We start from the raw sequence: 19302 nt of genomic DNA, 5'->3' as shown, positions 1-19302 counted from the left end.
TGTGCAAGGCAGTTTGCTTCAGTTGTTGCGATGTTGCCATCAGAATCTTTCACCAGGGCTGTCCTGACGCGTGGGCCATTGCTAGCTTGGCACAGCAGAGTGAAGACATGACTCATGTTATTGGTATTAGCCGCGGCTTTTTCTGGTCAGTTTCGTAACAAAGGGGTTTCTCCTGGGTGGGTTGTTAGCCCTCTGCAGGATAGTCAGCTGGTGGGGCTACAACCTCACAGCATGCCGACACGCTGGGGTCTTTGTTTGGAACCTACCCTGGAAACTGGTCCGTCATTGGTGATCCTACCAGGAGCATGCTACCAACTAAATCGCTCTCGAGGGTCACTGGAACGCACAGGCTCCCCGCCACGCCAAGGCCAGATCCAAGAGAGGGGCCAGACCCAAAAATTTAGGACAGCTGGCCTATAATCAAAAAGCAGATTTGATGGCATGAGTTGGGAGAATACTCACCAGCTCACCATTTTAGTGACCAGGGCATCTGGCTCTGGCTCTGACGGTAACCTCCAACTACTCTAACTGTGGAGAAAACTCGCTCCCTCCACCATCGAGGGGAGAAGACAGATCGATCTATCACCACCCATCTCTCTTTCCATGCCTGTTCAGTTTTCTCCAAGGGTTTCATTTTTCAAATGAATAATCAGTCCCTGTTGGATTAGAAATAATATCATACACATAAACTAGTACTACAGATTGACCTGCCTTGAGTATTGTCATGTTTGAGGGAAATTCTCAGGAGATTTTGATGCCAAACAGGAGCAAAGTATGTCTTCTATTAGTGAGCTGTAATTTTGTCAAAGCGAGGGAAGAACAGACGGTAAACCTACATATCTAAAAAGGAAGGACCCCGCGGCATAAACTCAAAGTCAACGTGCAGCTGTCTCACTATTCATCTTCCTTCCTAATTTTTTTTTTATGCATGTCACTTTTTTCATACTCGTGGGCACACAAGACTCACTGTTTTGCAGTACCTGAACTCTGACCATCATAAACAGCATCAGACAAAAAAAGCAGCAAAAGAAAGAGGTAGAGAAGGCAGGAGAAGAATAAAGACAGATGGGGCTTCCAATGAGCAGAAGGACCTTTAACAAGTCTGTTATTTCTGGCACTCGGGAAGGGAGACATTCAATAGCTGCTGTAATAAAACACAGCAGGCATTCTCTCTGACACCAATTAATGTGAAGGACACTTTATTGTGTTTCCATTTATGTAAAGGATAATGTACTGTATGTATGGATTAGCTAACTTAATCCAATTTCTCTCCAGTTTTAAAATGAATTTTATTGAGATGTGATTGTTCTGATCTGCTGTGAGGGTCTTCATTTTTGTGTAAAATTGTAAATGATTACAAATTGTATACATAATAAGGTTTGATGATTCAACAGAAGACTAAGCAGCTAGAAACAGTTTTCAAATCTTTAAAAATACAACACACACATTTGGTTGGCATGTGCTGTTGTTACATGTACATTTAGTTCGATTTCAGTTCATTGCTTAACACAGACTACACCTCAAACCTTCTGTTGCTTCAAATCAACTCAGTTAAAGACCTGCAAAAGTTCATTTAAATGTGTCATCATTATATTGGGTTTCTGACAGTGTAAAAGGCACACATTCATTTGAAAATCTGGGTTCAGTGAATTAACAGTAAAGCTCAAATTTGACTTTTGGTTTCATTTTAAAGGAAATGGATAATCCTTGTCTGGAAACTATGGAAGTTTCTTTTTCAAACTAGTATAATGAATGGCAGCAGATGACTTCATTTAGGAAATAAGACTCCTGATATCCAGCTAAAGTGTTTACAAATGTCAGGAGGGATAATTTGAGGGAGAGGGGCAACGTTGATTATTGGTTTGGGTTTAAAATGCCGCCGTTGGAGCTTGTTCTCACCACCCTGCCAACAAAAGGCAGGGAAATAATCAGTGAGCTTTAATTAAATGAAATGACAACCTTCTTATCCTTAATCACTATCTGTGTCTTTTCACATAGGCTGTTACCGTGTCTTCTTACTGTGACTCTGTTTAAGTATAAATCCCACCTCTGTATGCACACATCGTGTCATCAGGAGTTGATAGAAACCAACACCCCATGACTGCCTTTCACAGTCTAAGGCTCTAAAAAAGTCTTCTGTTATTTGTAAAGCAACCTCTCTGGTTGTGGTTCTATTGTATTTGGTCTTTCATCTTAACTGTTCTAAATGCCACGTCTGTTTGTTTTGGAGAAAGCAAAACTCTCCAGAGAATATCTTTTCACTATTTGACCCCTTAGCCTTGTGCCATTTTCCTGAAACCTTCATGTAAAGATGCAACTTTCTATTCTCTTTTCAGCAGGGCACTGGGATAATAGATGCTATTTGCTTTTCCCTGGTGATCCGCTTCAAAAGCATCTCCTCTTGCAGAAAGTACCTATGTGCATCTAAACTATGAGGATAATATAATCTTCTTGGCCTTCTTGAAACCTTACCTGAAGACTACTATAATATAACCTCAATTTAATACATGATGCAGTTGGAAGCCAGAGACTATTTCTTGATCTTGTTGTCTTCTCTCCATCTGTTGTCTGTAACAGATGGATGGTTCAAACAGTCAGTCAGCTACAGACAGCAGACAGAAGGCTCTGTCTGGAATCACTCCTTGAAATGAATACCTTGTCATCACTCCATATCTTCTATGAATCTATCTGGTATCACATCTCCCATTTGTATACTTTCCATTGTTATGCAGTTAATAGTTAATGGTATACAAAGAAGGGAACACAATAGAAATGACATTATAACAAAAATAATGGGATTAACACAGGGAATTTTGATTACCCAGGAAGCACCTGAACCACTCCACTAACATCTGTGGTTGTATTTTGCTGTTTGTACTGTAGATGAAAGTTGTGCACCTGTAGCTCTGCAGTACTCTTAAGGGTTATGAGTTGGTCTCTGATGTTATGATAGACACTTATGTATGAAACCTCCTTTTGATTTGCTTCTGTGTGCCCCTTCTATATAATGCCAACACTAACTTCCAGTTTTCTTTCAAATTAAAAGATATTTAATGAATTAAAGCACAGAAACTCTTCTTAACAAAGTTCTTAACAAAGCTTTTTTTTTTTGAGTTCCAGGAATTTCTTGAAGCAATGCCAAAATGAAAGGTTCTCATGCACATTTGAAATACTGATGTCTTCTCTCTAGTTCCTTTTCTTAAATTTTGTTAATTGTGAGATGAAGAAAACCTTGCTTGGTAGTTGTTGTGTTCCAGTTGCGCTGATGGATTCTAATGTCATTGCACTCCTATTTATGGACTCAATAGGGTTAGGGTCAGGGTCTAACTCCACACTCAGTGAAAAAATATGATATACCCATCAGGTGTTTGACTTCTTTTCACACCAGTTTGAAAATGTGTAAAACAGCTTAGTTATACTTAACAATCCCCAGAGTCAGCATTCCCTGTTCCTACTTTTCTTGATTTAGACTAGTGTCCAAGCTTATCAGCGCCTTCTGAATCATTCACTATTACTTTAATAGAGTGATTTATGATCAGTGATGCAACTCTAAGTGGATGTATTCATTTATAGGCTGTTGTCCAGGTTAGGATGACAAAATGAGCAGCTATGATATTGGGATAAATGAATGAGCAAAAGTGCGTGTGTGTTTGTGTGTGTGTGTGTGTGTGTGTGTGCGTATGTGTGGAATGTGTCCCAGTGAGATTTTTCTTTGTAACTGCCCTCAAAATGAAGACTGAGTGAATGAGTCAGGCTTTGAATAATTTGTTTGAAGTATCATTCCAAGATGATGCAATGAGGGAACAGAAATAATGCTCTCAAGAAGATGTTTTTACATGTCTGTATGCAGTATGTGTTGTATGTGTGTGGTGTCTTATTTTCTATGTCCGGGATTTGTGCACAATAAAAACAAGTTGAAACCTGTTTACTTCAGGTGTGTGTTGTTGTTTTTTTGGTGTGTTTTCTGTCTTGTGGCTGAGGATTCTACATACTGTAGGAAAAGTAAAATTGTAATGTTATTATTCTAAATATGTCTTCAATTACATATTGATCATGTATTTACTGTGGTCAGTGTGAAGTTGTGTGCTGACGTAGTCTCTCCATCTTTCAGCTGATCAGTTTGTATGCCACACTGAGGCCATTGCAGACATTGTCATCCTGGTGGACGGTTCCTGGAGTATTGGTCGACTCAACTTCCGACTGGTCCGCACGTTTTTGGAAAACCTTGTCAATGCATTTGATGTCAGCATCAATAAGACGAGGATAGGTCAGTCCCTGCTTTTTTATTACAGATATGCTGTATTATTTTTTTATTTTCTGGTGTTTATGAATCTGTGAGTCAGTATTACAAATGACAACTCAAGTATGTGTTTTAGGTCTGGCTCAATACAGTGGTGATCCCAGAATCGAGTGGCATCTAAATACTTTCTCCACTAAAGATGCCATTATTGATGCTGTTAAGAACTTGCCCTATAAAGGAGGAAACACTTTAACAGGTGCTGGATTTGACTGACTAACAGCGACCCTAAAGAGAAAACTTTTCCTATTTCCTGTTTTCCTTTTTTACTTTCTGTGCAATCCTCATACTGTCATTGCCTACATTTTCCACATTATACTCCTGTTCCCGTTCTTTCACACTTGGTTTTCGTATAATTTTTTGCCTTTTTTCTCCTTCGTCTTACTTTTTCATTTCTTCTCCTCCAGGCCTCGCATTGGCTTATATCTTAGAGCACTGTTTCAAGACTGAATCTGGTTCACGACCTGGTTTACCCAAGATTGGGATTCTCATCACCGATGGAAAGTCTCAGGATGATGTCATACCACCTGCGGAAAGCCTGAGAAATGCCGGGGTTGAGCTGTTTGCCATTGGTTAGAATGAACACACAAACTTACTTCTGTAGACAAAAAAACTTTTCCTGCTATACTATCATGCATTTTTATGGAATCTGATTGTGATGTGAAGATGTCTTTTTGTGTTAGGGTATGTGATTGCCAGTTCTATGTCTTAATGTATGGCTCATAATAATATATATTGTCCTCAACTTCTCAGGAGTGAAGAATGCTGATGAGAATGAGTTGCACTCCATTGCCTCAGAACCAAACAACACTCATGTTTACAACGTGGCTGACTTCAACATCATGAGCTCCATAGTGGAGGGACTGACCAGAACAGTATGTGAACAAGTGGAACAGCAAGACAAGGAGATTAAGCAGAGTAAGGAGACAAGGGGATGGAGAAACTGTTTGCAATTGTACAGCCATCAGAGAAGCAATTAGATGCACTTTAATCCAAATGAGAGCAGTAACTCCACTCTGTTTTCCTAATGTACTTTTAAATAGTAAAGAAAAAAAACTGACACTCTGACCACTTTTTCACAGTCAGTTTAGTTTTGTGTAATTCATTCTAGACATTAAATTGCATATTAAGATGCAGTGGCCAGATATGATTTTATTACTGTGGGGTTCCCTCCCCAGGGGGCCAGCGCCAATGAGTTTCTAAAAAAAATGATGTGCTATACTGTGGTTATTACTTTATGCTGGTTTGTTTGTGTACATTTTCTTTCATCCAGGTCATGTTAAGCCTCAAAGGTTAAATCAGCTAAACCTGAATTAATACCTTTCACCTCTTATCTCAGAGATCTCATTAGCTCTGATTGACAGAAGGGGATTTTCATTATCTAACCTCCTGAGGTCATTAACACCATGAAAGTTATCAGGTCACATACCAGTCCAGCTCAACTGGGTGTTGAGATCACTGATTGGTCAATGTCTTAACCACGTTGTCTATTCTTCATTCCATTTCTCAGTATCTCCTGAAGTTAACATGAGTCTTTATAGATTTAATGATGCAGAGTCGACAATGCAATGGAGATTTCAACATGATCTCATTTTACTCTGGGTCCATTTAGACTTTGATTAGTTTCTCGTGCTCCTTATCAATACTGTTTTTCCATTTTCATTTATTTATTCCAGAACAGATACCAGAGACGATGGGTCCACCACTAGACCTTGTCACATCAGAAGTCACACCCAGAAGCTTTCGAGTTTCCTGGGGCCATGCCCCTGGAAATGTAGAGAAATACAGGGTGATCTATTACTCTGCTCAAGGAGGAGAACCACATGAGGTATGTAATGTGTTTTTATACCAATATATGCACAAAGAAGAAAATCTCATCAGTTTAATTCAGGGATATCTTAGGATGGGAACACAGACTGAGCAGAAGCACAGCAATGCTGGCATGGGTAGGGGCACCGTCTGACTTTTCATCATATTTACCACACCGGTGGGAGTCACTATAGCTCACATCTCTGTGCAGATGTATGACTTTCCCCTGAAATGCTGCTGGTATCAATCATCCACAGCTCCCTCTGTCATTCCTCCATTCCCTAAACTTGTACATCCGTACAGGTGATGACTCTCACCAGAAATTATTATCTGGCTGAACCAGAAACCTACTTGATTTTTTTCTGAACATTTAACCACAGAAATTATTCAGTTGTTTGTTTAGTAGGGTTTGCAGAGACCAGATGGTCTAGAGCCATATGAAGGGGACCTTTCCAACTGGCTCACCCTCGACCTTCTCTTCATTACAACATTCATCAATTTAGATCAGAATAAAAATATGCTATTTGGCTTCAGGTTTTTGTGCTTTATCCCATTCAATAAATTTACTGTTTCTCTATTTTTCCCTTTCCTGCCTCCTTCTGCCATTCATCTCTTACACTTCTCATTTTCATTTTTCCCATTTATTGTCCCAATTTCCATTTTGCCCATCCTCTCATCCCCCCATTCCCCTATCATTTCTCCCTTGTGTCCCTTCAATCTATCTTTTATTCCTCTCTCCGCTAACACTCTTCCACCCCAGGTGGTTGTGGACGGCAGTGATACTTCAGTGTTGTTACAGCATCTCAGGTCTCTCACAGAGTACCGGCTGGCTGTGTTTGCTGTGTACATGAATGAGGCGAGTGAAGCACTAAGAGGATCAGAGAAGACCCGTAAGTTTTTTCCTAAGTGCAAACACACATGTAGAATTCCACTTACAAAACCTCACACACATTTGTTCCGTTAGCATTTTGTTTGACCAACCTGCATGTCAGATATATTGATTATCTTCTTAACTCAGCAGGATGTTTTTTTTTAAACTTTCTTTTCAAGTCCCGATGAGTCCATGTGTTGCAAGATGTTAAGATGTATCAAAAATATGATTCTGTCTCGAGTTTATTTTACTGTGTGTCTGTCGGCATGTGCAGTCGCCCTTCCTACGGTCACAGTCCTCCAGCTGTTTGACGTGACTCACAATACCATGAAGGCCAGATGGGACAGCGTGGATGGAGTTTCTGGCTATACACTGCTGTATGCACCTCTCACAGAGGGTGGAGAGATGGATGAGAAAGAGGCATGTAAAAAAAAAAGAAAAAATATAGATTTAGTAAATACATTCTGACTCAACTTGTCTGTCTGGTGTGGTATTATATTCATTTGTGTATATTTGTCTCTAGGTCAGGTTATCAAATACCCAGACAGAGCTGGAGCTGGATGGTTTGAACCCTCAGACTGAATACACGGTCACTGTTTATGCCATGTATGGGGATGAATCAGGAAACCCTTTCACAAATCAGGGGTCTACATGTGAGTAAAGAACCTCTATTCTAATAAGGACTATCATTGAACATAACAGTGCATCAAAAAAGCCCCCTCCCCCTCTCTATCTCCTGTCAGTGCCACTGAGTCCTCCCAGTAGCCTCCAGTTTTCAGACATCACTTACAACTCTGCTCACATCAGCTGGAACCCGCCGCCCAGGGGAGCTAAACGTTATCGCATCATGTGGGTCAAGACTGACGGTCTGGTGTCAGAGGAGGTGTGTGTCTGTTTTAATGTGTGTTGTGTGTGTCTGTCTCTGTGTGTGAGTAACATTTGTGACTTCATCATTTTATGTCTTTGATTATAATTATGATTATATTTGACTGCATTTTTAGTCTGTGTCTGTGCAACGGAGACAAACTGTGAGGATTATTGTCCTCCAAACTGTTATTACGGTTAATGAGGAGGAATCAGTGTGTGGTGTAAAAGTTGGATAAGCTCCTCATACCTCCACTTACAGTAGAGAGTAACGATGATGCACCTTCATACAAATTTGCGTTAATGTACTCCATGAATTACTGATTGATTAAACATGACTGTCTTTTTGTATGGATATGCATGCGTCTGCTCTGCAGGTGGAGGTGGGTCCTGTGAACTCCTATGACCTCACTGATTTGACATCTCTGACGGAGTACTCAGTGGCCATCTTTGCTCTGTATGAGGAGGGCCCATCAGAGCCGCTCACAGACGGATTCACCACCAGTAAGAAAACATTGCTTTTTGACATCAGTTTTTCTTATATCATTACTATCAAAAAAAACAATATCTCTTCAGGACTTTGCACAAAAATGTAAAATACTTGCCTGTGAATATTTTGTATCAAAACAGTTTACACCAGTAGTGATGCAAATGTATAACAGAATGGTCCAAAATACTTGGGTATGTTGTCTCATTAAGAAGCTAAATAAACAAGGCAGTCAGAGACTGCAACCCCCCCCACATTTCAACATTTTACCCTGACTTACACAATTTTGTGCCTCTGGCTTTCTGAAAATGTTGCTTTTTGTCTTGTGATTACATCTCATCAGGTTTCAGAGATGTGTACCTAATATGGTATACAGTGCACCGTCGTTCCTCGCGGTCAATGCGATCCAGGAACCACACGCGATTAACAAATAACACAATAGAGTGCAGAACTATTTATCTTATTAGTTACGATAATTTAAACATTTATGAACCCTCCCCATACTGATATTAGACCACCTTCTGTCTGTATTAGCTTTTCCTATACCCTGATCGACTGTTTAAAGCACTTTTGTGTCTCATGAAAGTCCGGGACTCACGGAACATAGCACACTTCCGGATGCTGTCAGCCAATAGAATGCGTGTACAGTATCACGTGACTGCCTACCAAAAATCCGCAATGAGTAAAAAGTTTAAATTTGACCTTGACCTAGTTTTCTCAAGGTCAAGGTCATCATCTCATTTTCATCCTCTTTGCTGTCCAAGTAATGTGCTTTTTGTTTCATTTTTCTATCTGCAACGGTTGTGAAGAAATTTGGTGGACAGACGGACAATTATTAGACGGACAATATTAGAATACATCACCGCTTTGCGGGATGTAATAAATTACAAATCAAGCAGGGCAGGGCCTGGTATAGTCACAAGCTTGTCGAGTCAACACAGTGACAGAAAAAAATTTACCAAGTTCACCTCATCTCTCTGTCCCAGCGCTTCAGTCCAGACATAACACACAAAAGCACCAAAGTCACCAAGTAAGAGATCAGTACAGAACAAGAACCACAGCTCCTGTTTTATGTGAATTCATATGACTTTTAGTTCACATAAGACTAGCACCTTTTTCACCTTTTGTGCTTACTGGTACAAAAGGTGCTAGTGTCTTTTGTATTTAAGTACAGCAATGATACACCAGAGTAATCAATGTGTCTGCCATTGTCAACATAATGTCGACTTTTTAAAACATGATTGAGGCACATGTTGATTATTTTGAGTTTGGATAAGATTCACTTTCAAAGTGAAAGAACTTGTAAAAAAATACTCCCTTACAGAAATAATGACTCATCAACAAATAATACTTCAAAAAAGAAATGCCCCGAGACTGTTGAAGGCCTTAGTGACATCCAGTGTGTTTAATGCCCCTCCTTGTCCTTCTGCTGGTCTGGCAGTCTGCCCATCTCATAATAACCCAGTTACACTGCAGTCTTTTCACAGCCTCTTACTATTCTGTCATGCTAACAGATATTGATTTGCAGGAATATCCCTTTAAGAAACAAACAGGTGGTCTCTAGTGCTGAGTCAACTAAAAGAAATGCATTTCTTTCGAACAGCTATTACGCTGATGTGTTGACTTTTATTTATCTCCTGGCAAACTTCGTTCAGGAGCAAGTTTCAGAATCAGAGGTCCGTGATCTCGTACCATCGTGTCAGCAGATTTAGGGCTTTTGTGTGGATGAGTTGAAAATGGTGGGAACCCAACACGATTACAGTTCACACCTAAATTCTGCAGAACAATAGTGGTGTTGTTTTAAGCTAAGATAATGGTTCAACACATCGTATAAATTAGCCTTAGAAATATAGCATTAACTGTCAAATATTAATGACACGCAGTTTGATTCTGGATGTTCTGCTCTTTGCAGCTGCGTTTAAATGAAGATTAATATTAATATTTGTCAAAAACATTTAAAATGATCAGAATAAGCGCTGTGTAAAAGTTAATGTTTCATGCCACATTTCCATGAAACTGCTGATCTTGCCAGCCAGCCTCCCCTGGTCAGTGCTGTGTATGTTGCCTAGTTTTGCAGTCTTGTGCCACTTGGTGTGAGGCATCAGGATGAAAATCGTAGTGGAACACTTTAAATATCTTAAAAGTCTGTAGGAAAATGAGACAAACAAGTTAAATGATAATGCAAAACTGTAAACACTCTTTCCAGCTCCCGTTCCTGGTCCTTTGAATCTACGCTCAAGCGATATCAGCACAAACAGCTTCCAGGTCAGCTGGGATCACACAGCCAATGACATCAGCCTCTACAGAGTCTCCTGGGTTCCATTCACAGGTGGCGACACGATGGAGGTCAGTACCAAAATGACACAACACATAAAGGTTGTCTGGTGACAGTCTTCCACAAAAAAGAAGTGAAAAGGTACTGGACACAATCTTCACCAAGATTCAGAAAGAACTCCACTTGTTATCTTTATCTCCACAATTCGAGGCAGTTCCACTCCATGAAGCCCAGATAAATAGGAGTCTGTTTTCTATAGCACTGCAGATAAGCTTTACTACATTAGCAATAGCTGGTAAAAGCCCTGACACGGCTGAGTGTAAATTAAGACTGAATAAATCTAAAAATTAATGGCTTGGCTGCTTTATTACCATGATCTGGAGTTTAGAAGCAGCTGGGCAGCAGAGATAGAGTCCTCAGGACTGTAAGTGTGTGTGTGTATGAGTGTGTGTGTTTGTGTGTGTCTGTTGCATAGCCATTGAGATACATTGCAGTTGAAAATCTCACACTGGAGATTTCATCATATTTCTAAAATCACATTTTAGAAATATGCAGAACCATAATAAACAAGCCGATCAGACAATTTTATGAGATGCATTTTTCAACATTTTCCATTATTACTTAAAAACGTATTGATCCTGTTCTTGAGATCGTGCATGTACCAGATATGTAGGATTCTTAGGACATGGCGGAGGTACAGCCTGTGTTGTTCTCACACGCTGTACCTCCAGTTAATTTGACTGACTCCATATTGTAGTGTTTGTTTTCCAATATTTTACATACACTGTACATCCTCTGGAAATATGAGATTAATTATTTATTTAAAAGTCTTTTGGTACTTTTCTGTTTTTCAATCTGCTTGCCCAAATATTTTGGCAAATTTATTTTTGAGGAGTAAAATTTCACATTGTTGTATGGAGAGATACTTTCACTAGCATTGAGCCCTTTTCTCCTCATTGTTTCTGTTCATTTCTCATATTTTAGCCGCTCTTTTTCTTTTTTTGCAGTGTACTGGTTAATAAATCAAAAACCAAAACGGGCTATTAGTTGTTGATATATGAACTAAATGAAAGTAAATTTACAAAGAAAAGAGGAAATGAAGCGTTAAAAATGCAATTCCTCCAGCGAATGCTCCGTCTGATTTGCTTTTGTGTTAAAATCCTGTGTTAATCCTGCCTTTGCTATTGAACAGTCTATCATATAGTTCTGAATGTAGTCCCTATCACTCTTAATATAAACTGTATCGCTGTTGACTTGATTCAGTGGCTTTCTACCATTTACAATTGATTTAGTATCATTTTCAGCAGCTCGTTCCACTAAAACTCAGTGATGACCTTAGTTTTGAAAACCTGGTTTTGCACTTAAACTGTAAGTAATCCTGTCACACTTTTTGCCCAAAATTGTATCATATTCTCAGAGAAACTTGGAAAGGGTTTTGAATTTGTCTTTCTCTGGCAAATGTAAGAATAACTGTAACTTAAAAAATACTAAGTGACCTAAAAACATATTGTGACAGCAGTTTTTTGAGGCCATGTCTAACACAGAGATGTTTACTGGACAAAGCAGGGTTATTAAAAGATTAAAACTTAATGTGGAAGTACAACATTATAAAGATGAGCAGACAACAGCGAAAAAAAAAAGTGATTTACGTTTTCATTTAAAAATACCCGCCAACATTCTTGAGAAGTTGAACTTTTGGAGAGATGTTACTGATGCGCTCAGACTTGTGTGTGTGGTCGTGTTTCGAGGTGTTCTTGAGTGGAAGTGATAACAATTACATCCTGACTGGTCTGAGTCCGTCGACTGAGTATGAAGTTCTGCTGACGGCCATATTCAAAGATGAATCTGAGAGCGACACCATCTCTGTTATAGAGACCACATGTAAGTAACATTAGACTGTTTGCCAACACCTCAAACTGTTATTTTAGCTGTGTAACTTGATTAATCAAATCAAAGCAAATGTTAAGAGATGAGATGAGGAAAAGTTCCATTAGACCTAACCAACTCTCCGAGGTGAGCTTGAGGGTGTTTACATTGATTTGTTTGTCACTGCTTATCTCAGAAGAATAAAACTTCTCTACACATTGATGATGTATTTCTGTCTAATTACCTTAACTATTGATACGGAGAGTTGTTTATGAGAGTTTCTATCCAATTATCTGATGAATGCTCTCTGTATTTCCCCAGTGGCTGAGGCAACGATTGCTCCCACAACCGCAGGTAAGAAGTGTCTTAATTGCTTTAGTGTAGCTTTGCATCAATATTGCACATGTTGACAGGTTATTAAGTAACTGTTGTCTGTATGGAAAATTAATTTTCAGTAGTCTGCCTTAACAAGAAAAAGACGCGATGGGAATTATAACTTCAGGTTGGATTAAAAATGTGTTATGAAATTTATTAATTTGTAATGCTAAGACCTTAATACTGCTTCTTCCCTTCATGTGACCAGTGGGCTACTATACAGCCTCTACTGGCATGAATTTATTTTACTCATGATTCAAGCTCTGCATAGAAAAGTCTTCTGAAATTTGGAAAGCTTCACTAGTTGCCAGTTCATTCTAGTATTGCCAGAGTGCAAGCACAGCCCTGGAAATGTTTTGGTCTTTTTTGCTCATTTATTTTTAAGGAGATAAAACTAGTTTTTCTGAGGGCTTAGGAAAGCTTCAAACTGTGGAGACCTTTTGTGTTTTTGAATGTGTGTTTACCAAGCTGCCTTCAGCCAGAGACTGCAATTCATTACGTTAGAGGCAACCTGGAGGCTGGGATTGCGCTGTGTGTGAATTGTGGGCTAAGGCTAATCGAGTCAGAACTTGTGCCTCTAGAAAGAGTAATGTCTCCACTTAACTTACGTCTTCAATCTTTTAAGCGCTCCTGTGAAAATCAGACTCAGGTTTTTAAATAGGCTTGTAGTTTCAGGCTGCATTATGTGTGTAACCCTCACCGTGATTTTTATCCCCTTAGGACTGTATAGACTATCATAGAAATAGTTTCTAAGACATTATCAAGGTGAATGAAACAACAACAACAACAAAAAAGTACCAAAAACAATTTGTGCGCCATCCAGTCTCTTCCTCTAAGTAAAAAAAAAATCCCAAAACCAACTCGATTTCACTGCAACACTATTATCCAGCACATTATAGCTGTGAACACATTGTTAGGAGCTGCTATTATATTCTCTCAGCTCACCACCATTTTGACCACAATTTTTCTAATCATTTGTTTACCCAGTAACATTAAAAGTGTAAAGAAAGTGTCTTTCAAGCTGTGGATGTGAACCAATTATGCTATATAATTCCACCAGTAATACTGCAGAGTAACTGTTACTTGTGATGTGACAGTTGTGCGTCGAGGTGTGAGAAACCTTCAGCTGAGGGAAGAGACCACCCAGAGCTTGGAGGTATCGTGGGAGCTGGATGACCCGTACGTGCAGAGCTACAGGATTGTATATGCGAGTCTCGGGAGGGACTACCAGCAGGAGACTGTGAGTTTGATCAAGTTGTCGGCGGTATGAGTAAAAGTTACTTCTAAATAATTCAGTACAGCTATAAATTTAGATCCCTATTATTTGTTTAAAGCCTTTTACAGATTTGTGGCAAAGTTGGATTGCATGTAGTAATATCTGTTTTTTTACACCTCCATCCAGAATGGAGGAGACTGCAGCAATCCGTGTCAGGTCATTGGGTCTAATCAAAAAACTGATTAGAGTTTTAGCTCCACCTCTCGTTCTTGACTCCTTTATCTGCAGTGAGGTCAGAGTAGTGTGGCGACCCTAATCACTGATGCACACACACTTGGCCGCTGTTTTTCCTCCCATCGGTCTCTCTATCTCTGCATTTCCCCTCCCTCATGTCTTCCCTGCTGACACCACCCAGTTCCTCCCATCTCCCTCCCCTCTTGTTTTAATTTTCCAACTTGGTGTCAGAGCTGTAGAAGATGGAGAGACTGGGCCAGCCCAGAAGACATTCCATTATCTTTTCAGTAGCCATTTACCTCACTGGGAGCAGAGACAGAGGGCAGCAGAGAAAAGAGCAACACAAAGAAGAAGCAAAAGACCAATGGATGAAGTAAAGGGGAGGCTTAACGTGTCTAATAGCTGAGGGTTGTTAAGGGTCGTTCAGTTACACCACCAAGAAAGTTTGGCGTTTTGATCTGAAGATTTGTGAGAAACACTTCGGTTGTAGGAGAGTTTGAGTTTGTTTATGAATGGACACGTGTTAGAGTTCCACCCCCCCTTTAATGGCAGTGTTTCAGAAGTTTTTCCTGACAGTACCTGTCCTATTCTGAATGCACGTTTCACCCTCTCTTTCACAGACATGCATATAGCATGTTTTTTTTTATTGTCAGGTTAAAGATGAAATAAACTGCGCAGAACCAGTTTAAGAATAGTGTTGGATAATGACTGTAAAACTCTTGTCTGTTTGCTTTTGTGTAGTTCTGTGTAGTTTGTGTAGACATCATTGCTGTAAAGCCTCATGTTTTCTCTTAACCCCTGAAATATCACCATGAATGCAATTGTAGGTGTTCGTTCCATCTGGTGAGAGGAGAGCAGTGCTTCAAGGTTTGATGTCAGACACCCAGTATGAAGTGACAGTCACACCCATGTACATGGGGGGGCAGGACGGCATCAGCATGGCAGCCCTGGGAGTCACATGTAAGCTCATACTGACACACAGCTGGCTTTTCGTTTCTCACGTTCCATCCTTCAGAGATGTGAATCCCAACTTAGGATAACACCTTCGACAAAATTGAAATCTCGTGAAATTTTAATTTCCATGAGTGTAATGTTGATTGGCTTCACATTAATTTAATTCACACATTTAATTTTTCATTTAATTTACGAAGGAGAATGCAAATGAATGTGGTAACAAATACTGAAACTTTCTTAATTGTCTTAATGAAGGCTGTTCATAATTCCATCAGCTCCGTTCATTAATGAGAAAATTTAATTATTTTCCTCAATGTAATCCACTCCTAGTAAATACACCCCTAATCCAGGTTTGTAAGGAGCTGAGGGATTGAACTGTAACAATTTAATGTAATCTTTAATGTAATCTTTATATGTAATCTTTAATTTAATTTTCCGGTATTAATAAAGTATCTCTCTCTCTAGCTAGCTAGCTAGCTAGCTAGCATACATGAAAGTACACAGACCAGATGAATTTAGAACGGCTTTTACTAAAACAAATGATCAATAACAGCAGAAAAATACATTATAAAATACATATTAACAAAACAAAAATTACGCCCTTCAAAATAATTAATCTTTTTTGTTTGTGATCGCTTTTCAATAAAAGTGATCACAATAAACTGCGTAGCATCCCACACATAATTAGCACATTAAAACATTTTGCTAGCTTACCGAGATATACAGTATGGTAGCAAATCACAGGGACTTCCCAACTCACGGTGTCTTCTAGATTGTTTACATATCTTGCACCTTGATTAGTAAGCTTGCAAAACTTCAAGTTTTAAAGTTGTTGTTGTTGTTTTTTTAATGCTGCATCACTTTCTGTGCTCTGCTCGTCACGACCATGTCTCTCCTCTCTCATCCGATCACACCAGTTAAAGTCGTGATCTGTCAATCATGTCCACCGGTAGGCGGGACTTAACCAAAAATGTGTAATGAGTGGCTTATCGTCGCGCTCTACTCTTAACCCTTTATTGTCACTGGGTTACACCAGCCCTGATTGATTTTCCCAAACTGTTCCTCTAATTAGCTCTTATGAGAGGAAACCATTGCCTCCTTGTTTATTGTCCTGAAAATTGACACGTGCCATCTTTTTAGAGACTAACTGCAGCTGTCTCCTTTTACGAGGCTCTGTAACCCACTGTGTTTTATTTCATATGCTTCTATTAGCTGATGACATGTTTGTTAAACATCCAAATTTGTATCTGTGAATGTAAATAAAATACTTTTTTTTTTTTAAAATAGGAAAAGCTTTGTGATTTTTTGTGTGTGAAATTCTGCATGATCTTTATTGTCAGCACATACAGTAGACCCAAAATAAACCCACAGGACCCACAGACTGTCACATCTGCACTTAATGAGTGGACTTGATTCTGGTCTCTGATTTGTCTCTTGGCAGTGCCGCTGCTGTCTCCTGAAAACCTCCGTGTGTCAGAGGAGTGGTACAACCGGCTCAGGGTCAGCTGGGATCCTCCACAAGCTCCTACGGTGGGCTATAGGATCACATACCAGCCCCTCTATGGTACACAGACACACAGACACACACACACGAAAATTAATGTATTTATCCTAACAGTACTAAAAACATAATTAATAATATAATTATTCATGATGATTTGTAAAAGACAGAAACCTTAACTACTCTAAGGTCGTTTTTTTCTTTTCTTATTGTTAGTTTTTTGAGTTTCATGAAGCTCAAGGAATTAATTAGTGATTCGTAGCTGAAATAGGATATTACCTTTTCATTACTGTTTTAAAGCATTATTAAAATACACAAATACTTTTCCTTGTTCTGCTGCTCAGCGCTAATTGACAATACCGCAGTCTTAATGGTTTCAGCATCTGTTTTCAGTCACGTAAACATAATTATTGCATCCCTGAGGATTCAGACTCAAGCAGACAGGCTGCATTAATCTTAATTTTAGGAGATGCAATAGATGTTATAAGGTGGATGTTTTTTCCTGTGAGAATCCTGGTGTATGGTAGGAGAAATGTGTGTGGTGCTATCTGAGTTTCTTTAAATTATTCTATGTGTACAGGTTGGCCATTATTTTCTGCAGCAGTTTTTACTGGTTGTTTGAAAAGTTGCATTGCTAAAGTTTGTTTTCCTTATTTTTTTTCGGGCATTTAACGACCTTTTATAGTGTGTGTCTGTGTGTGTGTGTGTGTGTGTGTGTGTGTGTGTGTGTGTGTGTGTGTGTGTGTGTGTGTGTGTGTGTGTGTGTGTGTGTGTATGTTACAGTAGTAAACATTTAGAAGATGTAGCCTTAGTGTCACATGCTATTATATATTGGACAATGTTGTGAAATCAGACCCACCCCTGAGAAGCAGGGGCCAGATAGAACGGTGCATCGGACACAAAGGAGAAGTGGGGCTTGAATCATCAACCTTTCGATAAGTAGATAATACTCTCACCGTCTAAACCACAGACAAAAGGTGCATCCTATGTCTTACATGGCAACTGCTCTTTTGGATGACTACAATGAATTCTGTATCAACTTTAAGTGACTTCAGTCCACCTGGCTGAGACGATCTCTGACTGGCTGCCAGCTGACTTCTTTTAATAAGGTGTTATAAAATAAAACAGAGATAGAAATTGTGTGTCCAAAGCTGCATGTCAAAAATCCAGTGAAGTACAAGTTTTTGTTAGAGGGAAAACACTAATAATATTTTTGATGCTTTGAGGCCATTAGTTTTATGATTAGGATAACCCAGTAAGCTGGGAAAATGTGAAGTTGGTTCACATTGTTTCAATTCTAAATATGATTACCTGTATTGCTATTTTTTGCAAAGCTACAGATACATATTTAAAAACATAGTAGAACACAGGATTTGCCTTGAACTTTTGAAATGAAGTAAGTGGCGAGGTCAGCACAGGGTTGAATATGGATTTAATTTAATTTAATTTAAATTAAATTGTATACTGTTGTATATATATATATATATATATATATATATATATATATAATTTATTTATTTATTTTTTATACTGTTTTATATTTTAATTCAATTTTATACTGTTTAGATTTTATTTTATACTGTTTATATTTTAATACTGTAATATTTTTAAATTTTATACCGTTTATATTTTAGTTATAGTTTAGTATATAAGTCCTGTTAGTGCTGCATGTGCCTGTCTGTTAGTGTAATGTATGTCTTGTGGTATGTCCTGTGATGTCAATGTTTCCTTTTCTCCTGGTGTTTATCCAGTATTATTTGTTATGTAATGCCTGAGCAGTGGATATATGCAATTTCCTCCGGGATTAATAAAGTATCTATCTATCTATCTCCTTTGTGCTTCCCGACTGTGCTCATGTGTATATGCATGTCTTCCTAAGTTCCAGGTCCACCTCTAGAGAAAAAGGTGGCTGAAGATGTGAACTCCACGCTCCTCCTGAATCTAATGAGTGGGACAGAGTACAGCGTTCAGTTGGAGGCTTCCTACCCTGCAGGACAAAGTGAACCACTTCAAGCGAATGCCAAGACATGTAAGCATCTTCACCACGACAGCGAAAGCTCCTGCACTTCAGTTGAATAGTAATAGTAGGAGTAGATTAAGAGTGTCATTAACGTCATGTCTGGATTATTCACATGACTTTCTGAAGTTTTCAAGAAGACAAAATTTTATACATTATTTAAATAGAGCTTAAAAGTCATTCCAGGCACAGTCAGCCATCATGACACTAAACTACAGTACTGTAGTAAAGGAAAGTGGTGAACACACAACAAATATTTGATACCATACACTCCTTTATTGAGATTATAGTCAAAAACTGACAGAAAGATATTATTCCGTATTTCGCCAGTGAGAGCAATCTGATCTGTAGTCAGTAGGTGCAGTAAGACAGAGCACAGGCTTTTAACTCTAAAACAAATAGACCTTCAAAGAAGGAGGAGTAGAGAGAAGAGTAGATTATCTGTCGAGAGAAAGACACGTAATACAGCTGTATGTGTGTCTGTGCTCATTCTTTAATCCTATTTTCACTACAGTGATCTGTCACTGTACCAAAAC

The 19302-nt window shown here is 39.0% G+C and overlaps 1 protein-coding gene across 1 annotated transcript in view; it reads left to right on the top strand.

Moving 5' to 3' along the window:
* The first annotated feature begins 231 nt into the window (after positions 1-231).
* The window catches only part of LOC137601442 (collagen alpha-1(XIV) chain-like), a 72826-nt gene continuing 53755 nt past the window's right edge, over positions 232-19302 (top strand). Inside the window, exons 1-18 of the mRNA XM_068323623.1 lie at positions 232-367; positions 4112-4267; positions 4377-4496; positions 4705-4869; positions 5051-5215; positions 5974-6125; positions 6867-6996; positions 7252-7397; positions 7501-7630; positions 7721-7860; positions 8219-8345; positions 10535-10674; positions 12352-12484; positions 12791-12823; positions 13942-14084; positions 15122-15254; positions 16690-16812; positions 18629-18778. Of these exons, the coding sequence (XP_068179724.1) occupies positions 232-367; positions 4112-4267; positions 4377-4496; positions 4705-4869; positions 5051-5215; positions 5974-6125; positions 6867-6996; positions 7252-7397; positions 7501-7630; positions 7721-7860; positions 8219-8345; positions 10535-10674; positions 12352-12484; positions 12791-12823; positions 13942-14084; positions 15122-15254; positions 16690-16812; positions 18629-18778 (2422 nt within the window). The remainder of the gene's footprint in view (positions 368-4111; positions 4268-4376; positions 4497-4704; positions 4870-5050; positions 5216-5973; positions 6126-6866; positions 6997-7251; positions 7398-7500; positions 7631-7720; positions 7861-8218; positions 8346-10534; positions 10675-12351; positions 12485-12790; positions 12824-13941; positions 14085-15121; positions 15255-16689; positions 16813-18628; positions 18779-19302) is intronic.

The sequence above is a fragment of the Antennarius striatus genome, chromosome 9, assembly GCF_040054535.1.
Source record: "Antennarius striatus isolate MH-2024 chromosome 9, ASM4005453v1, whole genome shotgun sequence".
NCBI lineage: Eukaryota > Metazoa > Chordata > Actinopteri > Lophiiformes > Antennariidae > Antennarius > Antennarius striatus.
The sequence above is the reverse complement of the archived record's forward strand: the minus strand, read 5'-3'. Positions and strand labels throughout refer to the sequence as shown.